This window comes from Haliotis rubra, unplaced genomic scaffold, assembly GCF_003918875.1.
Source record: "Haliotis rubra isolate DU_JTF1 unplaced genomic scaffold, ASM391887v1 Scf121, whole genome shotgun sequence".
NCBI classification, from domain to species: Eukaryota; Metazoa; Mollusca; class Gastropoda; order Lepetellida; family Haliotidae; genus Haliotis; species Haliotis rubra.
In genome coordinates this window covers 1,023,423-1,046,470 of record NW_025765126.1, presented here as the reverse complement: position 1 = coordinate 1,046,470, position 23,048 = coordinate 1,023,423, and the positions used below count along the sequence as shown (strand labels likewise).

Here is a 23,048-nt window from a genome sequence, read left to right as displayed (position 1 = left end):
TACATATTATGTACGACTAATTACGTATATGAGGTCTTCAACCATTTAATTTATCATCAACCTTTTATCTCAAGTATTAAATGTATCTCAAACAATGTAATCACTATACAAAATATAACATAACAGCTTGAAAATGTACTATTTAAAAAAGATGAATGAATATCTAACGGCCTCACGTACGACTAAGAGTAGTTGCTACGAAATGTGTTTACACAATGCACTGAATAGTTGCTACAAAACAAGCGGGTTGACATGAAGTGCTGAGTCGGATACGTCAGGGCGGAGTTTACCATGCTGTTTTGATCTTGCTGCAACACACGTTGATATGGATATGGACCAGGATTTAGAAGAACTAAAGGGCGATGTTGATTTTGATTTTTTCGACTCACCGGGCAAAGATAGATCACGATCTCCAAGAGACAAGACGTCTTCGGAGAAAATAAGCTCAAAACCACCACCAGCACCGAAGTCTCCAAAACTCGACTCACCTGTAGATATTCAAGAATACGAATATAAACGAACATCAAACTCAAGGACTGGTGGTCCTCGAGAAGATAAGGTGCCATCTTCCAACTTCATGAATCAAGAGGATGAGGAGGAATATTCATCTGATTCTGATCACACCGATTCCGAGTCGGAAAGCGATTCTTCATTTAGTGATGTATCAAGTGTGAGATCTGGGGGTAGAGGAAGAAATCGTTCAAGATCATCAAGTAAGAGTCGTTCCCAGTCCACAAGCCCAGATCAACGATATACCAGGTCTGAAAAGACTAGTAAGGAACACTCACGTAGTGACAAAAGAAGAACAAGATCACGATCAGAAAGTCTGTCAGATAGTGAAAGTGGCAGTGAGAGTACATCAGACTTTTCAGATAGAAGTCCCAGTCCAACTCCAAGGAATAAACAAGAGAGAAAGTATAAAGACATTTCACAAAATCCTGTTCATAAAGTTGAAGGAAGACCACGAGAAGCAAGAGTGAGACCTGTTTCAGCACATCCTAGTAAAAAGCAAAGTGGTTCTAAGCATCAGGCATGGGGAGCTAGTGATAGAAATAACAGTTTCAGAAACAGTGATTCAAGCCGTAAGAATAAATCAAGATATGGAAATGATGACAGGTCAGGTTCTGATTCGGAAAGTGATATGACAGACGTTTCTCCATTGACGTCACCAAGGAACAGTCCTCACAAGAAGAGGTATGACTCAAATTTAAGGTCTGATCTCCGAAATGGATCTCATAAAAAAACTGTGCAATACCGTGGCATACCACCAAATCTGGAGAATGCCGGTTATTCTATAACTCCAGGTGAGGCTGAAACACTGGATCTAAATATTTTGATGAAAGCTGTTTCAGAATTGGAGAAAACGAAACGTGTTAAGGACAACACAAGACGTGTCATGTTTGCACCACCAAAGGCTCATGACAGTAGCAATTATACATTTACTGATGACAGAACTAAATTAATTGAAAAGGAAAATCAGAGGTTGTTGCGTGAAATAATGAAGCATGTAGCAGAACAGAGAGATCCTCATCAAATGAAACGGGCAGACCCAACACCAGTCAGAAGAGTGACAGCATCAGCCATTAACCGACAGAGACAACAGAAAAGAATAGAATCGGACAACTTGGTGAGGATCTTATTATTTTCACAAAATTAGTGAATCTGGTTGATAATGCTCCAGTTATATATGCTGAACAACATTAGAAATGCACCACCCATGTAATACGAAATATCCCCATCAGACTGAAATTTACCCACGATATCTGAGCATCATCGGTGCATTTTGGTGTGGTGCCTTTCTAATGTTTCTCAGTATATTTCACTGTTCAAAATTGGGAACATTGAAAATTGAGGTTTGGTCCTGTTGTCTAAACCTGCAGACCCCAGCATCCTTCACTTTTGACATGAGACTTAGGACAAGCAACCCTTGATTTTGTCAAATCTTTAACACTGCATGTATTTAAGCTGACTGAAGCTATACCATGTTGAAAACAGAAAGACATTAGAAGGTTTCAAGGCCTTTCGCTGTATGCCAGGTACATGGTTATTGCCCTAAACAGCATGGATTAGTGCTGATACTGTCAACCGCTGGCTTGCCAGCCAAACAGAGCTGCGTTACTGGCAGGCTGTCCTGACATGGCTAGAATAATGAAGAGGCTAAAATCACGTGCTCAATCATTCTGCCAGGCTCAAACTAGGCAGATTTACTATCAGCAAGTTTAGTTTCAAGTACAGCAGTAAAAATGTTACAATGTTTGTTTCTTCGCCAGTGGATAAATGCAAGAAACATGACTAATGTGTAGAGCAACTTGTGTTTAGTAAAAATTGAAATGGTGAAGCCAAAAAGACATAAGGCAGCACAGATACTTGCTTGTGTTTCCGGTTTTTACTGGCTTCATATAAATCTAAAGGAACATGGCACCGTGTTATTTTAAAAACTTCTTTGATTTATTTGTGTGCATTGTGTTGTTAAATCAACCAAATGCAGGAAACTTTCAAGATCTGAACTTTTGGATGTGGCGTTACATGTCTTCATCCTGATTGTCTTTCTAACACATTTGTAATTTACCTAATCTTTGCTGCATTGGGTAAGAAAAAAAAGAATAAGTTTCTAAACAACACAATGAAAAATATGTTAAGTTGTAACAGACAAGGTGTACATTTCATCGTGAAGTCAGCCATGCTTGCTAGCAGCCATCAATATGTACTGTTGTTCTAATCTTGAGGGAAAGCAATCTATTATTCATGATGACTTGATAGTGTCTGGGGATTCATTTCGCTTAACCACAGTCGTGCTTCAGCCACCTACCATCCATTGTCTGCAGCTAAGTTTTTGTCTTAGGTAACAGTACCATGGGGAGATATGTAAGGAATTTATCATCGTCTTGTTATCTTTGATGAATAGCAGTGAATGCTGGGAAAATACCATTCTTATTAGAATCTCTGCCAAAGCAGTCTGCGTTATCACAAATACAGGGGCGGTGGGGTAGCCTGGTGGTTAAAGCGTTCGCTCGTCACGTCGAAGGCCAGGGTTCGATTCCCCACATGGGCACATTGTGTGAAGCCCATTGCTGGTGCCCCCCGCCGTGATATTGCTGGAATATTACTAAAAGCGGCCTAAAACACAACTCACCCACTCACTATCACAAATACAAATTGGTCTGAAGTTACAGGTACCATGTAGGTATTGCTTGCTGATTACAATTGCTAAGATGATGGACCTTACTCAAATCTGCTTTTTCACAGAAAGTGTGTTTTAGCATATTATTACCGGTTTCACTAGAATTATTACTTTCGTACAGGGTAGAGCCACTATAGATATGTGTTAAGAGTACACTTCACCCCAAACAGGTTGCATTACGTCCGCTCGTGGCGCTGAAGACCCGGTTCCAATCTCCACATGGGTGCAATATGTGAACCATACTCACTCACTCAACACTCTCCCTTAAACCAAATACAATATCATAAAGAAATAATCATACCAATTTGTTCCAAATCCAAGAGCAGATTCTCACATTGTACAACTTTGTAACACTTTTTGTAATTACTTCTTCATTGTGTTCCTGTTCGTAGCATTTTTAAGACGTAAAATGTTGAAGGCAAGATCAAATTTATATACTTGCAATTAATTGGTGCATCAAGACATCTTTACGATACTATCCCGGGTATCCCCGAATATGTTCTGTTATATCTTCCATGCCTTGATGTACTTGTATAAGTGCTCTCTAAAACCAGATGTATCTCCATATATAGGCTGATATACTTCATTGTACGGGTATAAGTGCCCTGTAAAGTTTTGTATCACCAGATATTAACTTGTTATATCCTTCATGCCCTAAACCTCTGCCTTGCTGTACCTGCATAAGTTCCTTATAATGTATGGACCATGTTGTACATAGGGCTGATCGCCCACACCACACCGAAATAAAGAATTTCTGGCAACTGTGTAGAAATTTCCTGATGATATGTCAGGTTGTTGGTGTTACTGGCTGTACAACATGCTTGTGTCACATTAGTAACTCTGTTGCTTTCCATGGCAGTCTGTTTATAACTGGTCCAGGAACTCATGTTTATTGTACATGGCTTCTTGATCAACATGGTTCCTTAATCAAGTTAATGGATTGGATGGTCATGCGTGGTCACCCGGCTGGTAGTATGATGATGTGATCTTGCTAACAGTATCCATTACTGGGTTGTCTGGTCCCGACTCAATCATGTACAGTTTGCCAACAGATTGTTGAAATAGTGTTGCATATTGCTATGTTTAACAATAATCCATTCGATGGTTCAGCAATGGTGAAGAAGCACATTTTAGTCTTGAATAATGGCCGTCAGCTGAAAGCTAGCATGACTAGTGCAGTCATGTTTAATGAATGAGATGGCCACAAATTGCTGTATACCCTGTCTGAGGTGAAGGTGTGAGGTAACCCCAGTTTGGAGAGGTGTAGACATGCTGTGTGGGGATAGCACTGGCCCAGGGACCTGTGCACACAAACCTCATTAGGTGCTCATCAGTGTGGATCTTTAATGTGTTATTGGAAAGGTTTCATTCCACTGGAAAGTGAAGTAGAAAGACGAACATGTTGTTTACCTACACTCTGTTGTGTATACCATGTTAGCATGGTGTTCATTTGAAAGAGTGCGACAGTGAATGACCATGTGTATATTTATTTGTTGCTTGGGTAATGTTATGGTTGATTTGCATAGTAGGTCATGTTTGTTTAATGTACTGTTTATTTGTTCCGTAAATTGCAGCTCATATTGGTCCCTGTGATAATACTAAATGATGCTAAGATCCATGGTTAGACACAGTCACCAAACCCTTTGGCACATTTGGGTACACAGATGTCGTAGATGTCTAATGATGAATTGAGGATCAGCACAGACACTGGGTGACCATGGTAACAGGAACACGTTGGTTGTTGAGCGTGTTTCACACTATCTGTCTACTGACAGTTCTCAAATCAGTGACTCTAGTTATAATCCAAAACCTAGTAATTTATTTCAGTGTTGTTTGGCTGATGGATATGACTACTGGCATTAAGGAGACCTTGCCTAGCCCTGATTGCAGTGCTAGAGTTGCTCAGTTCCATTCATTCCAAGTCCAGTTCTTTGGTCTGCTTAATCTAATCTAGTTTTGAACTAATTATTTCTTAGATCTTCGTTTCATTTATGCATAAATACCTTTCACGTGTTTAAAATGAACTGAGATGTACTTTAGACATTGATATTACCCTGGTAATATAATAACCTGCTGGAGAAGCTGTAATGTCAAGGATAGAGTCGGAGCCAGTGCTTCAAGTGTTCACATGTCATGCCATAGGCCAGAGTTCAATCCCTGGCATGAGTAAAATTTCTGGTGTCCCCATGAACCTTGATATTTGGTGGAAATATGCTAAAAAGAAGCCCAGAAACCAAATGTGCTTGAATTTCAAAGCAAAAACCAGTGATAGTTTGTCCAGGGTTGTGTAAAATGTGTTTGACTTTCTGCATTAGCTAAGCTTGACATGACACATGCAAGACCCAACCTTGAAAGTTTAGACAGCCACCAACATGAAGGAACACTGCCGACTGTTGATAGTTTCTGTCTACCCTTGCTGGGCCTATTGTTGAAACCTCAAGTCCCGCTTGATCACTGCCTGTATTGAGCACTGACTGTATGGAGAGTATCACCTTACATATTGCATGGATTCCCACATATCTATGACCCCAGCACACAATAAGGCCAGTTCTTCTATTCTGTGGATTCTATGCCTGTAATTTCCTGGCACCTGTACACTTGTCTGTAAACTGTGTAAAATGACACAGACAGTAATCCAGGCCCTTTATGGCTATTGTGGGTCAGTATCTAGTCAGGCAATAACCCTAATATTGGTGCGTTCAGACGGTCCCCATTAGGACCCCCGGTACAATTTGGACATGATATTATTAATAGAGCCCAAGTATGCCTGTCAGTGGCTGACTGAAGAGAACTGGAGACTGTGACATGGTCTTCCAATGGGTGCCCAAATTCCCTGTTTTAGGAAATAGTGATGATCAGCATAAAACAGCATTCATCCACATACAACTAATACTGGAGTTGCTCCAATTATTTGAGGTAAACAGATTGTTCAAAACAATCGTCAGTCAAACATCATTTTCAGGATTGAACACACAAAAATTTGCTACCTCTCACAAGTTCTCAACTTCTTTGAGTGGCATTGTTTAGAAGATGGAGAGTAATATACAGACAAACTTTATGGATAAACAACTTCTTTATTGGGATGATGCAACGTCTTGATACAGATTCTTGTATCGTTGTCAAGTATCCCAACAACTTCTTTATTGGGATGATGCGCGACATCTTGAAAACGTTACATCGTCCCAATAAAGAAATTGTTTATCCATAACATTAGTCTGTATAGTTCTCAACTATTTTAATCTCTTGTATAGGTTTATTCACAATGTAATATTTATTATTTGGAGAAAAAGTGAGGAAATATGAAACCAATGTCTTGAAAAATATTGTGCTGAGGTAATGGGTTTTTGTTTGGTGTCAGCAAGATTTAGTGAAGAGAACACTGGAAATCAGCAACTTGGCGCTAACTAGTAATTTCGATGTCTGATGGGTGAGAATGAGCCAATCACCAATCATGATTATTACCAATTCCCATCACCAACTGCAGCCAGCTTGAAATGTTTCCATAAACCTTGTCCTCCCACATTCACATTCTGCAGTAAATAAAAGATATCCCCGGCTTGAAAAATATCGCTAGAGACAAATGACAGTAGGACCTTTTTTTCTTAATAAGGCACACTTGTTTCCTTCAGAATTTGAAAAAGATGTTCAGCTCATTTTGGATGACAGTCATATTTCAACAGTGGACTTTTGTTCTACAGTAATATTTGCTATCAAGGATGACTTTTCAGTAGTTTTAATGACTTCTTTGGGTGTTGTTTAGAGGTCAGTGGTGAACAAGCTCTTATGGGTAAACAACTTCTTTTTAACAATTGAGGCAATGTTTGCTTTATAAAGATGTTATATTCTACACTAACATGTCCCCTCCAGTTTTATACATTCAGTCAATCAAGTATAAATTTTATCAGGGCATTACTGCAAAATTCACTTCACATTAACTTACCCATATCACAAATTAGTGTGAAATCCATCGATAGATCTATACACTAACTCTCAGATTTAATCATAAACATGTTAGGAAATCTTCGTCAGATGTGCTCATTGATTCAGACCAAGGGGGAGGAGACATTAAGAAATTTATTGCTTTCTGTCGTATGATGTTGTTTGCAAAAGAATTTATAGAACAATATGAAGTTTGGTGACAGCAGACTTGAATGGAGCGTAGGTGGACTGCATGATTCTGTGTGTATGTGGCCAGTCAATATGCATGATTTATGTGTTTGAATTACCAAAATACTACTTTCTGAGACAAGTACATTGCTGACGAGTATATCACTAGACAGCCAGAAATATACAATGAAATACCAATAAACACAGAAAGGTGTGGTGTAATTAAGTGTTAATCTCTTCCTCTAATGATAAACAAGTCCTGGTTTTACCTTAGTAAGTCAAGGTGGAGCCAATAAACTCTGATTACATTCGTCAGGATTGTTAAGGTGCTGATCCTCGTAATACCCAGCTTAGTAGATTATGAACATAGTGACACAGGTCTTGGAAAAGACTTTTCCCTGTGTATCAGCTGCGTGTTAGTGCAGGGCAGCACACTGCCAGGGCCTAATGAGGCATATAAATCTCCTATTGTTATACAGGTGGCAACTGTGGTGGAGTTGGACCAGATAATGCCCTGTTAATTGGTTGATGCAGGAATCTCTTTGGGTGCTTTACGTCAGTGGAGATTCAGAAGATTAAGAGATATATCATATTGTTGTATCACACGACAAATTGAGCTGAATGAAGTACAGCATCTGTCCTGAAGGCCTGTGAGACACAATATGGGCAATATATAATGTGTCATAAAATATAAAAGCACTAAAAAACATCTTTAAATTTAGATTCAGGCAGGCGCAGTGGGGTAGCCTAGTGGTCTTAGCATTCACTCATCACACGAAAGACCTGAGTTCGATTCCCCACATGGGTTCAATGTGTGAAGCCTAATTTCTTGTGTCCCCTGCAATGATATTGCTGGAATATTGCTAAAAGCGGCATAAACCCATACTCACTCACTCACTTCATTCAGGCATTATCATTAGGGCTGCGCAATATAACCGGTTTACCAGTATTTACCGGTTCAGACATGAAAACGATACGTATTGCGATACGCTGATCGAAAACCGGTATTTTGACTTGCATTCGGAAAACTTTGTAACACTCGGAAATGTTCGGATATGTCCTTGTTTCATTTGTGCCAAATATTATTCACATTTTTATTTTATCATGATTAAAAGTTGTTATTAAAGCTTTAATCAAGCCTAGTGATTTTGTTGTGTTTTTGCTCTATAAATCAAGAAGTAACTAGATTATAAGTAGTTTTTGTTTAAAAATACTTCATGCAATATATTGCAATACATATCGCAATACATGCTTTCGCATTGCAATATATCGCAATATGAAAATTCTCTGCAATACCCACCCCTAATTATCATTAAAGAAAGCGTTACAGTATTGCAATCATGTAAGCAAATCTGTTACTTAAGTGTATCATGTTATTATTGTAAACTTCTTTTTTAAGTTAAATTTCTACTAATGGTGATAGTTTTGCTCCTTATGCATTAATTCATGGATTAAGGGGAATGATACACATGCATCATGTGTGTTAAGTATATAGTATGTACTGAGGATGTTAGCATTAACCAGCACATCCATGCATTGATAATATTCTCAAACAGTATGATACAAGATACTCACTTGCTTGTATTGTTTCATATAGTCCAATGTCATTTCACATATGGACCCTTTGATTCATATTTAATGTAATTATATCAAAGATATTTCATGGACAGGGAATTCACCACAATTTATCATATCATGACATATATCATATTATGAGATTGTCATATCGTGACGTCCCTTGTGGTGGGGTCTGATGTAGGGCTCCCACAGTTACCTGAGAACTCCTGTTTACAATAACAAAGAAAACATTACGTATTTGTGAAGCATTTCTCTGTTTATGGATAGCCATTTCTTTGTAACCCACCTAGGCATTGTATAACAATGGGTAAGAGAGAGTAAAAGTTTATGTGCATGCTGCCATGGTTACAACTGAAGGAATCGGTTTTAATGATTCACACTGCCATACTTTTTGTTCTCACATGGGACAAGTTGTGACAGTTGTGTGCATCCTTTCTGCTACTACACATACAGTAATTTTGTCTTGTTTTTCATTTTGTCTTAAATAATATACTGAGTTAATTTAGTCACAGTTAATGAGTTTCTACTGAATACTGGACTGACAACCAGCAAAGGGAACTGAGTATTGTATGCTGACTAAGCTACCTTATAGCATGTAGTTTTTGTATGTGTGTTCCAAATTAAGCCTGAATTTGTGTATGTCATCAGCTGGTATTCAGCAACATATCTGTAGTATTGCTCCGAACATAAACCACTCTTGAACCCCCACCCCACCCCCTTCAGTCAGCTCTGAAACTTGATTTTTTTTTTTTTTAATTTTGTTTGTTCTTTTTGAGGACATGTATGGATTTTGGGTCCAAAAGTTCAAGATTGTAGGTCAAGACTCAAAACTTAATAAATTTTCATCAGGTTTTAATTAAAGCAACAGTGAAAAAGATGTGCTTTCTTAACATTGTTCTGGTAGACGAAATGAAATAGTTCATCCTTTATCTTCATTTTTGTCATCTTCATTTTTTACACTTCTGGTTTTTTTAGTCCCGTGCTGGTGACCTATAGAGACCTATAGTGACCCAGAAACAAATACAGGACGAAAGTCAAAGAGGGATAAGCCAATATAATTAAACTTCAAGATGCTCACTCCTTATATAAAGACTCTCAAGTTATGAAAAACCTCAAGGACTCCCTTTAATTCTGTTTTGTTTTGGGGTTTTTTTTCATTGCAGCCATGGTCACAGTGGTTTGTTGGAAACTGTTGCACGACCAGCTCATCTGTCATATCATTTAAAAATTACATTGTCACCACTAGGGTGTCGTACAGGGTAGTTTCCATGCCCCAGACATGAAAGCTGGCTACTTAGGCCACTCTCTGTACATGTGTTTGGGGTGGTACGACCAACCCATCGTTTCACTTTCAACCCTATGCTATTATTACAGTAGATAAGTACCATAAAGAAACCACTATTTCATATCTCAACATTGTTTGTGTGGATTGTTCTTGTTGTCACTTCTATTTTACCTACAGTTAGAAAACAGTGCACCCAACATCATTTCTAAACCAAATATGTGTTTATGTCAAAAATAATTTATTTATAATGTACCAGTATATTTCAACTAAACCTAACTACTTACCAACTTATGTGACTCCTTTATTACCTAACTACCCACCCACCTACCTACCAACCCACATACCCACCTACCCACCCACCTACCAACCCAGGTACCCACCCATGTCTGTTGAGCTGAAACACAGGCCTTTACTTTGGCCTGAGGCCTGTCAGCAACTACAGCCATGGTTGACAACAAGTGTTTGTTTTGCCACACTGTTATCATGTTGCTGCCTCTGTCAGAAAAAGGTTTTGATACCATGTATAAATTCATCCGATCAATCAAATTTCAAAATCTTGTGTATCTATGAACACAACCTGTAGAGCAAGTTCTACAGCTCGTCCTGAAATAGTTAAACACTTGGTTCAAACATAGGGCTTAATACGTCCCAGTAGCGACCCGAGCCAAGGTTGAAGTACTTACAAGTTGCTTTGAGAGCCTAGTGACTGTCAATATTAGGCTTGCAGTGCCATATGGGATATGCATACATAATGAATTCATTGTACTTATTGTTGGTATGGTTTGTTTAAGTCATTTGTATGTTTGGTCTCACATTTGAACAAGGAGAAAGGGGGGGTGTGGTTAAAGCATTCGCTCATCATGCCTAAGACCTGGGCTAATTCCCCAGATGGGTACAATGTGTGAAGTCCATTTCTGATGTCTCCCACTCTGATGTTTGCTGCAAATTTATGCATTATTGCTAAAAGCAGCGTAAAACCAAACTCACTCACTCAGTGAACAAGGGGGACATACAAGGTGACTTGCTGTGAGGCTGAATATTTTTTTCAGATATATAATTTGTAATTAACTGTTATAGGTTTGTTTATTCAGGAATAATTATTATTGATCAAGATTTTGGGTAAAAGTTAGTGATGAGACCTTAAACTTTTATGCATTTGACAGAAAATATGCTTGTGTCAGAATGTGAGTTAACACTGAGCATGCTGAATTTCTTGCTAAACTCAATACATGATTTATCAGTCCCTATGTTTCTGTGAAGTTAATAATAAATATATATATATAAAAATAAATGTTTTTTGGACATGGTTTGAAGTTTCTGGGATATTTTATTAGTGCCTCGGGTCACTCCAGTTTTAACACCAGTTCCTTGTGATGATATATATTACACCAGGGTTTCAGATTGTCATCGGCCTTCGGTCATAGTCCGACAACATTTTCAAATGACCGACTACTTTCTTACTAATTAGGACACTCGGGCCGATCGATAATTTCGATGTTATTTTCACATATTGGACCTAATAAATTATGAACATTATCATTTACAAATTCATCAAAAACTAACCACGAAATCTTGATCATGTTTCCGCGGCGTGTATGTATTTACGCATCCATTTTTATCACACTAAGCCACCAAATGTACATGTAATGGATTGCGCGATTGGCTGCTATTTTAAGCATTGGACAATCAGAAACGGGGTTTCCCGACCCCACCCGTATGTAACAATGTTTCAAGGAAATCATTAAATAAATTGAATAAACTAATGAATAAAATCAACAATAGCATTCATAAAAGTTGTCAAACGTACATATAAAATTACTATTTCCATCTTTTTGTGCGATCTGTAATGCTAGTCAGTCACTGACAAGTGACATCTCAGCTTTCGCCGCCTCAATCTTCACACTTGGACACGATGTTTAATGCGAAAATATATGCATGAAGCATATTTGTCATAGGTCATAACCTAGCACGATACGTCCAATAAGTTCCATAATTTACGTATAGATAGCGAGTTCGTGCTTAATATGTTCCGAATAGCATTATTTTACCCAAAACTTTCGTCTAAATATAAAAGTTTTCGTTTATGAGGACGGTATTTATTGCCGTAATATGATTGGCTGCCTCATGTCACGTGTCTGATTTTGACCAATCACGACCCTTATAGCAGACTGTGGCGAAAAAGCGTCATTAGCAACCAATCTTTATCCAATAAAATCGCTTCTTACAACTGTGAAAATACTCTCGGCAAGGGTATAGTGATATTGTTGATGTTCAGAGCTTTCGAACATTACCCGCCATCAAACGATTCGTCTCGCATGTTATTCATACGAAGCTTCGAAAACGGAGGTATTTTCCGTTGTTGTGTCATGTTACCGAGCGGAAAGCCACTGATATCGGGAAATAGGCGACCATACATATTATTTAAGAAATCTTTATATGATAATTTTCTGATTACGTAAAAATGAAAATATAAAAGAAAAAGGCATGGGGATGTTGTGACGTGTCACAAATGGAAAAAAATCGCCATAGTTTTTGCTTCTTTTGTGATATTTCTGGACATTATAAATGCTTGCATTTTCATGAAAAAATCAATTTATTTAAATTGTAGTTGTATTATTTGAAAAATATTAGAAAAATAAATTTCATATTTATTAACAGTGGGATTAGATCTTTTAATTTTGCTGTATATCTAGAATCCAAGTTGCAACATTAAATGTCATTAACAATTTAGTTATATGATGGCATTGGGATTTAAAACATGTCAAAAAGAGCTTTAAGTCAATGGCCTATCACCAGACACCCACTCAGGACATTTGTCCTACTGATTTTTATAGGCTTCAAAATCACTGTACACAAAACACCTTTTAAACATGGAAATCACATGGAAAATGGCGAAATATGTGTCTACACAGAATCTAAATTGATGGTATGATTCACAGTGTTTATTACGATCTTCAGATGCCATTATTTAACTCAATTAAAATAGAAAATAAACTTTAATAATTGAAACTGCTTATTGTCTAACTTTGGTGAAATGGCATTTACTGAATATAAGTATCCACCGATTTCTTGACTTATACTTAGAACCAACAGTGCCTGTTGAATAAAATACATATTTAGTATTCATATCACAATCCTTCCAATGCCGGTCACTGTTCCTGTTCTACTGTTGTGCCCCGGTGTACAGCTGTTCAACAGCGTTACAGCCATGGTTGTGTATTGTCTTCACTTGTGTCACCGTGTGTGTGAACGACCACCATTACACAAAGGAGCCAGTCCACCCGGATTAATCTCATATTAGCTGCTGTGTGTGGCTTGCAAGCACCCAGAGGCATTGATGAAAACCCTTCTGCAAACACAGAATCGATCAGTGAATATTTTACCTTTGTGTTGGTGTTGAACATACCTGACTACAACTACGTCCTTCCATGTCCCAAAAATATCATTTGGAGTCGATGATTACTCAGCAACTTGTTCAAAGCCTGGACTAAGAATGTTCAGCTGGAACAAGTGAAAATCTTCTGAAAACTATGCCGAGAAACAATGTCAAGCAAGAGGCCTCAGATTTTCTTTTCACTTTATTACTTGTTTGTTGTATATGTTTGGAACGGGGAGGTCGTGATGGTAATGTTTGGAACGGGGAGGTCATGATGGTGATCTTTAGAGTTGGGAGGTCATATTGGTGATGTTTGGCACTGGGAGGTCATGATCTTTGGAACTGAAAGATCATGATGGAGGTCAGTGATCATTGATGGTGATGTATGGAACAGGAAGATTGTGATGGTGATGTTTGGAACAGGGAGGTCGTGATGGTAATGATGGTGGTGATGTTTGGAACAGAATGAGTCATGTCATGATGGTAATGTTTGGAATGGGGAGGTCATGATGGTGATGTTTGGAACAGGGATGAGGTAATGTGATGGGGAGGTCGTGATGGTGATGTTTTGTGATGTTGATGTTTGGAATGGGAGGTCATGATGGTAATGTTTGGAATGGGGAGGTCATGATGGTGATGTTTGGAACAGGGAGGTCATGATGGTGATGTTTGGAATAGGAGGTTGTGATGGTGATGTTTGGAACAGGGAGGTCATGATGGTAATGTTTGGAATGGGGAGGTCATGATGGTAATGTTTGGAACAGGGGGAGGTCAGGGAGAGTTGTGATGGTGATGTTTGGAACAGGAGGTCATGATAGTAATGTTTGGAATGATGGTGGATGAGGTCGTGATGGTGATGTTTTAGAGCGGGAATGATGTTGATGTTTGGAATGGGAGGTCATGATGGTAATGTTTGGAATCGGGGAGGTCATGATGGTGATGTTTGGAACAGGGAGGTCATGATGGTGATGTTTGGAATAGGGGAGGTGATGGTGATGTTTGGGAACATGATGGTAATGTTTGGGAGGTCGTGATGGTTTGATGTCATTGGAATGTTTGGGCAGAGGGAGGTTGTGATGGTGGGAATGTTTGGAACAGGGAGGTCATGATGGTGATGTTTGGAATGTTTAGGGAGGTCATGATGGTGATGTTTGGAACAGGGGAGGTCATGATGGATGTTTGGAACAGGTTGTGGGGAGGGGAGGTCATGATGGTAATGTTTGGAATAGGGAGGTCATGATGGTGATGTTTTGGAACAGGGAATGTTTAGAAGCGGGAAGGTTGTGATGGTGATGTTTGGAACAGAGGGAGGTCATGATGGAGGTGGGGAGGTCATGATGGTGATGTTTGGAACAGGGAGGTGATGGTGATGTTTGGAACAGGGATGGTGGTGATGTTTGGAATGGGGAGGTCATGATGGGAGGTCATGATGGTGATGTTTGGGAAGGAATGGGGGGAGGTCATGATAGGGGTAATGTTTGGAACTGGGGAGGTCATGATGGTGATGTTTGGAATGGTAATGTTTGGGAGGTCATGATGGTGGTCATGATGGAATGTTTTGGAGGTAAGGAAGGTCATGATGGTGATGGTGATGTCATGATGGTGATGTTTGGAGGGAGGTCATGATGGTGATGTTTGGAACTAGAATAGGGAGGTCATGATGGTAATGTTTGTTGGAGGTCATGATGGTGTCATAATGTTTGGAGCGATGTTTGGGAGGTCATGATTGTGAAGTTTGGAACAGGGAGGTCGGATGGTAATGTTTGGAACTCTTAGGTTGTGATGGTAATGTTTGGAGCGAGGAGGTTGTGATGGTGATGTTTGGAACAGGAGGCGTGATGGTAATGTTTGGAATAGGAGGATCATTGATGGTAATGTTTGGAACAGCGAGGTCATGATTGTGATCTTTAGAGTTGGGAGGTCATATTCGTGATGTTTGGCACTGATCTTTGGAACTGAAAGATCATGATGGTAATGTTTGGAACAGTGCTGTCGTGATGGTGATGTTTGGAACAGGGAGGTCGTGATGGTAATGTTTAGTATGGGGAGGTCATGATGGTAATGTTTGGAATGGGGAGGACGTGATGGTGATGTTTGGAACAGGGAGGTCCTGATGGTGATGTTTGGAACAGGGAGGTCATGATGGTGTCATAATGTTTGGAGCTGGGGAGGTCATGATTGTGAAGTTTGGAACAGGGAGGTCGTGATGGTAATGTTTGGAACTCTTAGGTTGTGATGGTAATGTTTGGAACGAGGAGGTTGTGATTGTGATGTTTGGAACGGGGAGGTCGTGATGGTAATGTTTGGAATAGGGAGGTTGTGATGGTAATGTTTGGAACAGCGAGGTCATGATTGTGATCTTTAGAGTTGGGAGGTCATATTCGTGATGTTTGGCACTGATCTTTGGAACTGAAAGATCATGATGGTAATGTTTGGAACAGTGCTGTCGTGATGGTGATGTTTGGAACAGGGAGGTCGTGATGGTAATGTTTAGAATGGGGAGGTCATGATGGTAATGTTTGGAATGGGGAGGCCGTGATGGTGATGTTTGGAACAGGGAGGTCCTGATGGTGATGTTTGGAACAGGGGAGGTCATGATGGTAATGTTTGGAACAGGGGAGGTCATGATGGTGATGTTTGGAACAGGGAGGTCATGATGGTGATGTTTGGAATGGGGAGGTCATGATGGTAATGTTTGGAATGGGGAGGTCATGATGGTGATGTTTGGAACGGGGAGGTCGTGATGGTAATGTTTGGAATAGGGAGGTCCTGATGGTAATGTTCTGAACAGGGAGGTCATGATGGTAATGTTTGGAACGGGGAGGTCGTGATGGTGATGTTTGGAACGGGGAGGACGTGATGGTAATGTTTGGAACAGAGAAGTCGTGATGGTAATGTTTGGAACAGGGAGGTCATGATGGTAATGTTTGGAACTCAGGTTGTAATGGTGATGTTTGGAATGGTTAGGTCATGATGTGTGGAATGGGGAGGTCATGATGTTTGAAAGTGGGAGGTTATGATGGTGATGTTTGGGGCTGCATGAAATGGATTGGTGAGTCACGAATGCTGTCAGTGTAAAAGTCTGTTGTACTTGATATGGAAGCCTCATTGCAGACATTGCAGAGTTAATTAACTGAACCAGTACAAGGGCAGGGTTGTGCTAATATTAGCATTTGCTGATGAGTTGCCCACTACTGAAGCTAGTGGAATAATTGATTGTTATCTGATGTCATCACCTATTTACGTTTGTCTACACTGTTTTTCAGCACTTGTGACTAGGTACAGCTGATACTGTGTGTTATAGTGATGTGTTGTTGAATTTGAGATCATTGGACTGAGAGTGTAAGTCACGCTGGTCAAAACAGCAAGACTCCATACATGTACATAAACATAAAATGCAAGGTGTGCTAGGTAGCCTGGTGATGGAAGCTAGTGCTCCATACATGGGTACAATGTGTGAAACCCCCTTTTGGTGTCTCATACAGGAATATTACTGGAATAGTCCTAGTAATAATAATAATAATATCATATTCTCCGGAAAGTTCTTGGTGGGTTCGACTAGGCAGCGTTTCCTGGGAGAAGTCCCATTCGCTGTCTGGGCTGCGTGTAGAGGGGGCAAGGGCCCTGAGCTGATGATGAGCCTTACCAGCCTGACTGTGCCAGGATCACCCAAACCCTCTCTGCTGCATATTATCTTTAATCTGTAAAACATAATAATAATAATATATAGAGATTTATATAGAGCCAATGTCCAGATGAGTCCTGCTCAAAGGCGCTTTCGTATGAGTCTGACAAGGAAAGAGTCACTCGGAACTGTAACATGATTTGAAAAAGAATGTTTTCAACATTCTCTTAAATGCACAGATTTTCTCTGCACTTTTAATGCCCAATGGGATGTTGTTCCAAAGCATAGGACCTGCTTTTGAGAAACATCTGTCTCCAAATGTCTTTGTCCTCGTACGTGGCACAACTAGTAACTGGGCACTACTAGAACGTAGGGAACGGGAGGGTTGATGGCACTGGATCAGTTCATTGATGTATGATGGGCCAATACCGTGAAAAGCTTTGTATTCTAGCACATGAATCTTAAATTCTATCCGTTTGACTATTGGGAGCCAATGCAGATGCATCAGAACTGGAGTTATGTGCTCATATTTGCCGGTTCAGGAGATAACTCTAGCAGCTCAATTTTGTACCCGCTGTAACTTTGCAATTCGTTGTTTTGGTAGCCCAACCAAGAGAGCATTGCAATAATCCAGACGGGATAAAACGTATGCCTGGATGAGTGATGCAGCCACACGTGTGTTTATTCCTTATAATGTAATATCAACTATGAAGCAGTGTGCAGAGCTTATGTTTCAAGCATATTCTGCAAACAATAAATGAACCCCCATCAACATAATTGGATTTTGGCCAGTAGTCGATTTACATGAAGGCCATGTCAGGTTTTACCGAATTAAAGCTTTTCTTATTATCATCATTATCATACTAAAACTCAGTACATTTTCTCGTGTCCATGTGGGATGGGGACTCTATCCTGTTGCTCTTTGTTTTGGGTAGGTCTGGAGACTGACACTGGAAATTGATCATTATCTCATGGCAAATGTGTTTCTCCAATCCCAACAATGAGTTAGATTTCCACCAGGTTAGATACCAGGCTCAGTGTGTGAAGCCCACCTTTGTTTTACCTGCAGGGATATTGCAGCCTGTGACAAACATGGTTATATCTAACAGACTGAACCTGTATTTCTGATGTGTATTGGGTTTCATTTAAATGATGTAGAACATGGTTGTAGCTGAGCTTGCTTGAGATCTGTGTAATGTGGCAACAGTTGCAGCTGTGACAGGACCATGTACACCCATTGATTCAATCAAGTGAAAGATGCATTGTCAGCATGAGTATAAAACAATGATCACATTCTGTTCGTATCCATAGGGCTGTGTGGCACATCTACACTGATTGTCAACAGAGAAAATTACAACCTACATTGCCTAGTTACTATCATGTTTTACGATATTGTTTACACGTTTACTGTCCCGTATCAGTCTTTTAAGTGTGTAAGTGCAAACACTTTCATTTTTCACTTGGGGCAAATTCACCTCTGAGCTCTGTTTGTCACTTATGACCATGATGACAGTAAATCTGTTACACAGACTGAGTGACCTGGGTCATAGTGGGTCGTCATGACCCTGTGTAGTAGATTGTTGCTCATGCTTTCTGTCACTGGATCAGACTTGGTTCAGACTTGACTCTTCACAAATCATCATGATGCTGGAATATTGCTAACAACAATGGTATCAATTACACAACTTGAATGATGGATGTGGAAGCAGGTGTAAACTCCGCATCAGACAATAAGGTCAGGGCTGTTCCTGGTCGAACAGTTCTCAGCACTGTACCTGCTACCAATAAATGTCAGGTTGTAAACATGGCAAATCTCAGAGCAGTGCAAAGCTACAATTCTACTGCTATTTTGAAAAAAAAATAGAAGCTGAAAGGACTGACTGACTGACTGAGTTTAGTTTTACGCCGCTTTTTGCAATATTCCAGCAATATCACGGCGGGGGACACCAGAAATGGGCTTAACACATTGTGCCCATGTGGGGAAGAAGCTGAAAGGAATAACTGTCCCAAGTGAACTAAGTTTGAATGTTCCAAGTCTTTGCGAGGAACAGATCTTTGTAAGTCCAAGTTGAGACCTATGTTCTGTATGTGTGGTTGTCAACATGGACTTCTCCCAATACTGCTTCAGTTATTTGCTGGAATATTGACAAGTGAAGTTTTAAACGACAAATAAACAACAGTGTTGTCTTAGTGTTGGGACAGACTCACATGAACTGGATTGATGTCACAAGCAAAGAAAGATATCATATCAGGGATTTACAGGACGCGAATTCCTGCGTCCTATACGCATAAAAATTGACAATGGACACAACAAAATTTATTAGCGCATCCAGAGGGACGCAGAAAAAAGTCCAAATACTTTTTGTATAAATTCCAAATTTGCAACTAGCTGGGTTATGGTATCATTTGCAATTTAATTACTGTAACAATGTGATGATCATGATACACAATACAATAACAGTATTAATAATAATATTTAAGTGTCTGGGACCCCATTTTGTAGTCCAGGACCCCTGAGAGTTAAGAATATGAGTCCCAGGGACCCTCAAATACAGGACACGAGGTAAATCCTTGCATATATTTTCAAAAGTGTGTTCAAATTACGTCACATTGACATAGGCCTTGCTCCAAACAATGGAACAGTTAGCACGCGATCCTCAATGACACAAACTCTTAACATTCTCTATGGGGTATATTATAAACTTTAAAAACTGTTTACTCACATAATGCTATTATACTCAATATAAATATCAGCATGTAATGAAACTATCTGAACTGAACTTGTACAAATGTTTGTATTTCAGCAATTTTTGCGCCGTCTTCAAAAAGTGAAGCCAACACGAGGAATGTCCCGCGATGATCAGATCAACCACTACCAGCACACCATGCTGTACGGAGTCCCCATCGCTGCAGGAGACAACCTACTCAAGTCAGGTCGCAGGTCACGACCTGGTTCAGCAGGGTCGATTCTGAGCCAGAGGTCACGGAGCATGTGCAGTGTGACCAGTGCATCAACCAATGCCTCTGCTGCATCTACTATGCGATCTGCAACTTCAACAAGATCAGGTCGATTACCTAAAAGTGCTAAAAGATTTACCGATGCTCGTCCCGAATGGTCAGACCGATGGTAAAGGGGTCACATGATCATGTACATGTTGTATGGTTCTCAGTACTTTTGTAAAGAATCTAGTTTATTTTGAACATTTTAGGTCTGGCCTCAATTTACATGCCAAGTGTAGTTTTGACATATGGCATTTAGTTGCCAAAGGATATGGGTTTTTTTTTCATTATTTTATATTTTTTATAAAACGTCAAAGTAAGGCAGCCCACAATGTTTTATTATTAAATTTGGGGACCATTTTGTCTTATCCTGTTAAGATTAGGAGTATGCCAAGAACACCATGACATTTGTGCTGTATGTTTTTATATATATTTTTTCAAAACATGTCATCTCATCAGATTCGTAAACAAATACAGCTGAGATTCTGACAAAATTGATTTGCTAGAAAAATCATGTGCAGACAAGTAGTCTCATAAGAAATTATGAGATGTAAGATGTAGGATATTTTGTTTGTAGCTTGTCTACATTATCATTCGTTAACGTTGATCATTTTATGTTTTCTACATATGAAACATGTGGTAGTTAACATGGAGGTACATTTGTAGAAGAAACAAACACACAGTACCTCTCTATACAGCTACAAATTTGAAGCCAGTGTTTCCTCTGCTATTAGAAGTTTTCATGGGGATTACAAAGGTAGGTTTTAGGATCATGACAAATATATTTATTCTTTTGTTATCATAATTAAACTTAATAATTCTTATTGTAGTGATCACCTGTATTGATAGAGAGTTATGTCACATGGGTGGGACAGGTTCTTAAGTCAAATGGGTACAATGTGTGAAGCCCATTTCTGGTGTCCCCTGCCGTGATGTTGCTGGAATATTGCTAAAAGCGGCGTAAAACCAAACTCAGTCAGTCAGTCGTAAGTCAAAGGAGTTAGTACATCATGTGAGGTATTTTCTCAACCAGTCGGTTTATTAATGTCTCACCTTCAACTGTTATACCAGGCTCCTGGAACACCCAAGGGTCGTAGACTTAATATGTGTCATTGTTAACCTGTGTTTTCTGTACATAGTATTTCTAATGGTAATAATAGCTATAATAATATTATAATAATAATACCCATCTTTAGTGCAGACTTTAATACTCTGCTAGATAGTTGAATAGTTTCAGTGATATTTTCATATCTTTGTTTCATATCCGTCCAGGTGAAATCAGGTTGAATTCTAGGATTGCAATGTCTGGAAAATTATTTTTCATTTGATTGATATTTATGGTCCACAACTGTGGAACAAACATATCATTTAAGCAATGGCTGTGTACTAGTTATAGACTTCATCGTCACCAGACACATGGTTCTCTAAGTACATCTACGTGAGTTGAGGTCACATCAAGTGTTTTCAGTATGTTGTTATTTCCCTCAGTCAAGCTTACCTGTGGAAAATAAGAATAAGAGGAGTTATAATTGATTTCTTGCAACATTTTTAATATCTCAGAAATTTTGATATCTTCTAATCCAGTTTCTGGTAATTTGTCCTGGCCTGTCGTATATACTGATACCATCTGTTATTGTTCCCATGGTTACTGAATCTAAAGACTCATTTGTGCCAAGTACATTTGTCACGGCATTAGAAATTAACACATGCTTTCCTAAGTACTACAAACCCTGCTGGATGGTTGTATCTCAGTGGAAAGTTACCTGAGCAACCCAGCCATTTTGTTTCTAATTCCTTGATTAAACATCATCCAAGCCAAAAGTTGACAAATGTGGAATTCAATGTATATATGTTGGATGCAGTCTAATTTCTTGCCTCTAACTCAGAAATAGTTTTTGCCACTGATTACAAATGAAATACACAATGCCATTTAGAAAGTGGGCAAATGTAACATATGTTATATTTGGGATTACACTTTCTTAGTAAAGTACAGATTCTAGTACTTTTGTTAGGCTGAGTTCCATCCGGGATTCGAACCCACACCCTCAGAGTCAGGCACCTAATTGCCAGCACACAAAGTCAGACGCCTAGACCGCAAAAATCTACAAAAATTGAAGTCGGACAACTGGTAGTCTGGATTGCAGACTTTTGTGTACCCCTCTTATATTGTGTATTTCATAGCTTTCGGCCATGGGAGCCGGGCCAATTAACACTTATCAGAGGGGTACACAAAGTCCGCAGTCTAGACTACCAGTTGTCCGACTTTCATTTTTGTGGAAGCCACGGTGGCTGAGCGGTCTAGGCGTCTGACTTTGTGTGCTGGCGATTAGGTGCCTGGGTTCGAATCCCGGATGGGACTCAACCAAACAAAAGTACTAGAATCTGTACTTTACTAAGAAAGTGTAATCCCAAATATAACATGTTACACTGACTACAAAATCTAAAAAAACAACTTTATACCAAGTAATTAAATAGAAGGAAGTCATTACAGAAAAGATATTTTTGGCTTTGACATTTGTCACCACCAAGCAGAAAACATAAAATAAATGGAAGAGTAGCTTTATGTACATCCAGGCAGATGACAGAATCAGACACATGGCTGTTGGAGTGTTAATTTCCTAGGCTGGGATCACATGTTGTATGTATGTAGACATTCACATGATGACTAGTGCTGTTTAGGCTAATCATGCATGGATCATTGCATTATCTGGAAATAAACCGAGGATGTACAGTGGATGTAATACCTGGTCTATTTCAGTATTATTGGCTTGTCGTGTTTGGTGGCCAGGGTTTTACCATTACAGGGCTTTCTGAATATATTCTCCATATTTCAACACAGTGTTAATCACCTGATCAATAGTGTTATTTCCAGGAGTCAATATCGGGGAATAAGTTT

The 23,048-nt window shown here is 39.3% G+C and overlaps 1 protein-coding gene across 1 annotated transcript; it reads left to right on the top strand.

The window, feature by feature from the left end:
- Positions 1-226: 226 nt before the first annotated feature.
- On the top strand, positions 227-21,460 carry LOC124265080 (cilia- and flagella-associated protein 97-like). The gene is made up of 2 exons (XM_046699875.1): positions 227-1,627; positions 19,957-21,460. Exons 1-2 carry the CDS (start codon positions 326-328, stop codon positions 20,281-20,283), a joined length of 1,629 nt encoding a protein of 542 aa, XP_046555831.1. The 5' UTR covers positions 227-325; the 3' UTR covers positions 20,284-21,460.
- The last annotated feature ends 1,588 nt before the right edge of the window (positions 21,461-23,048 follow it).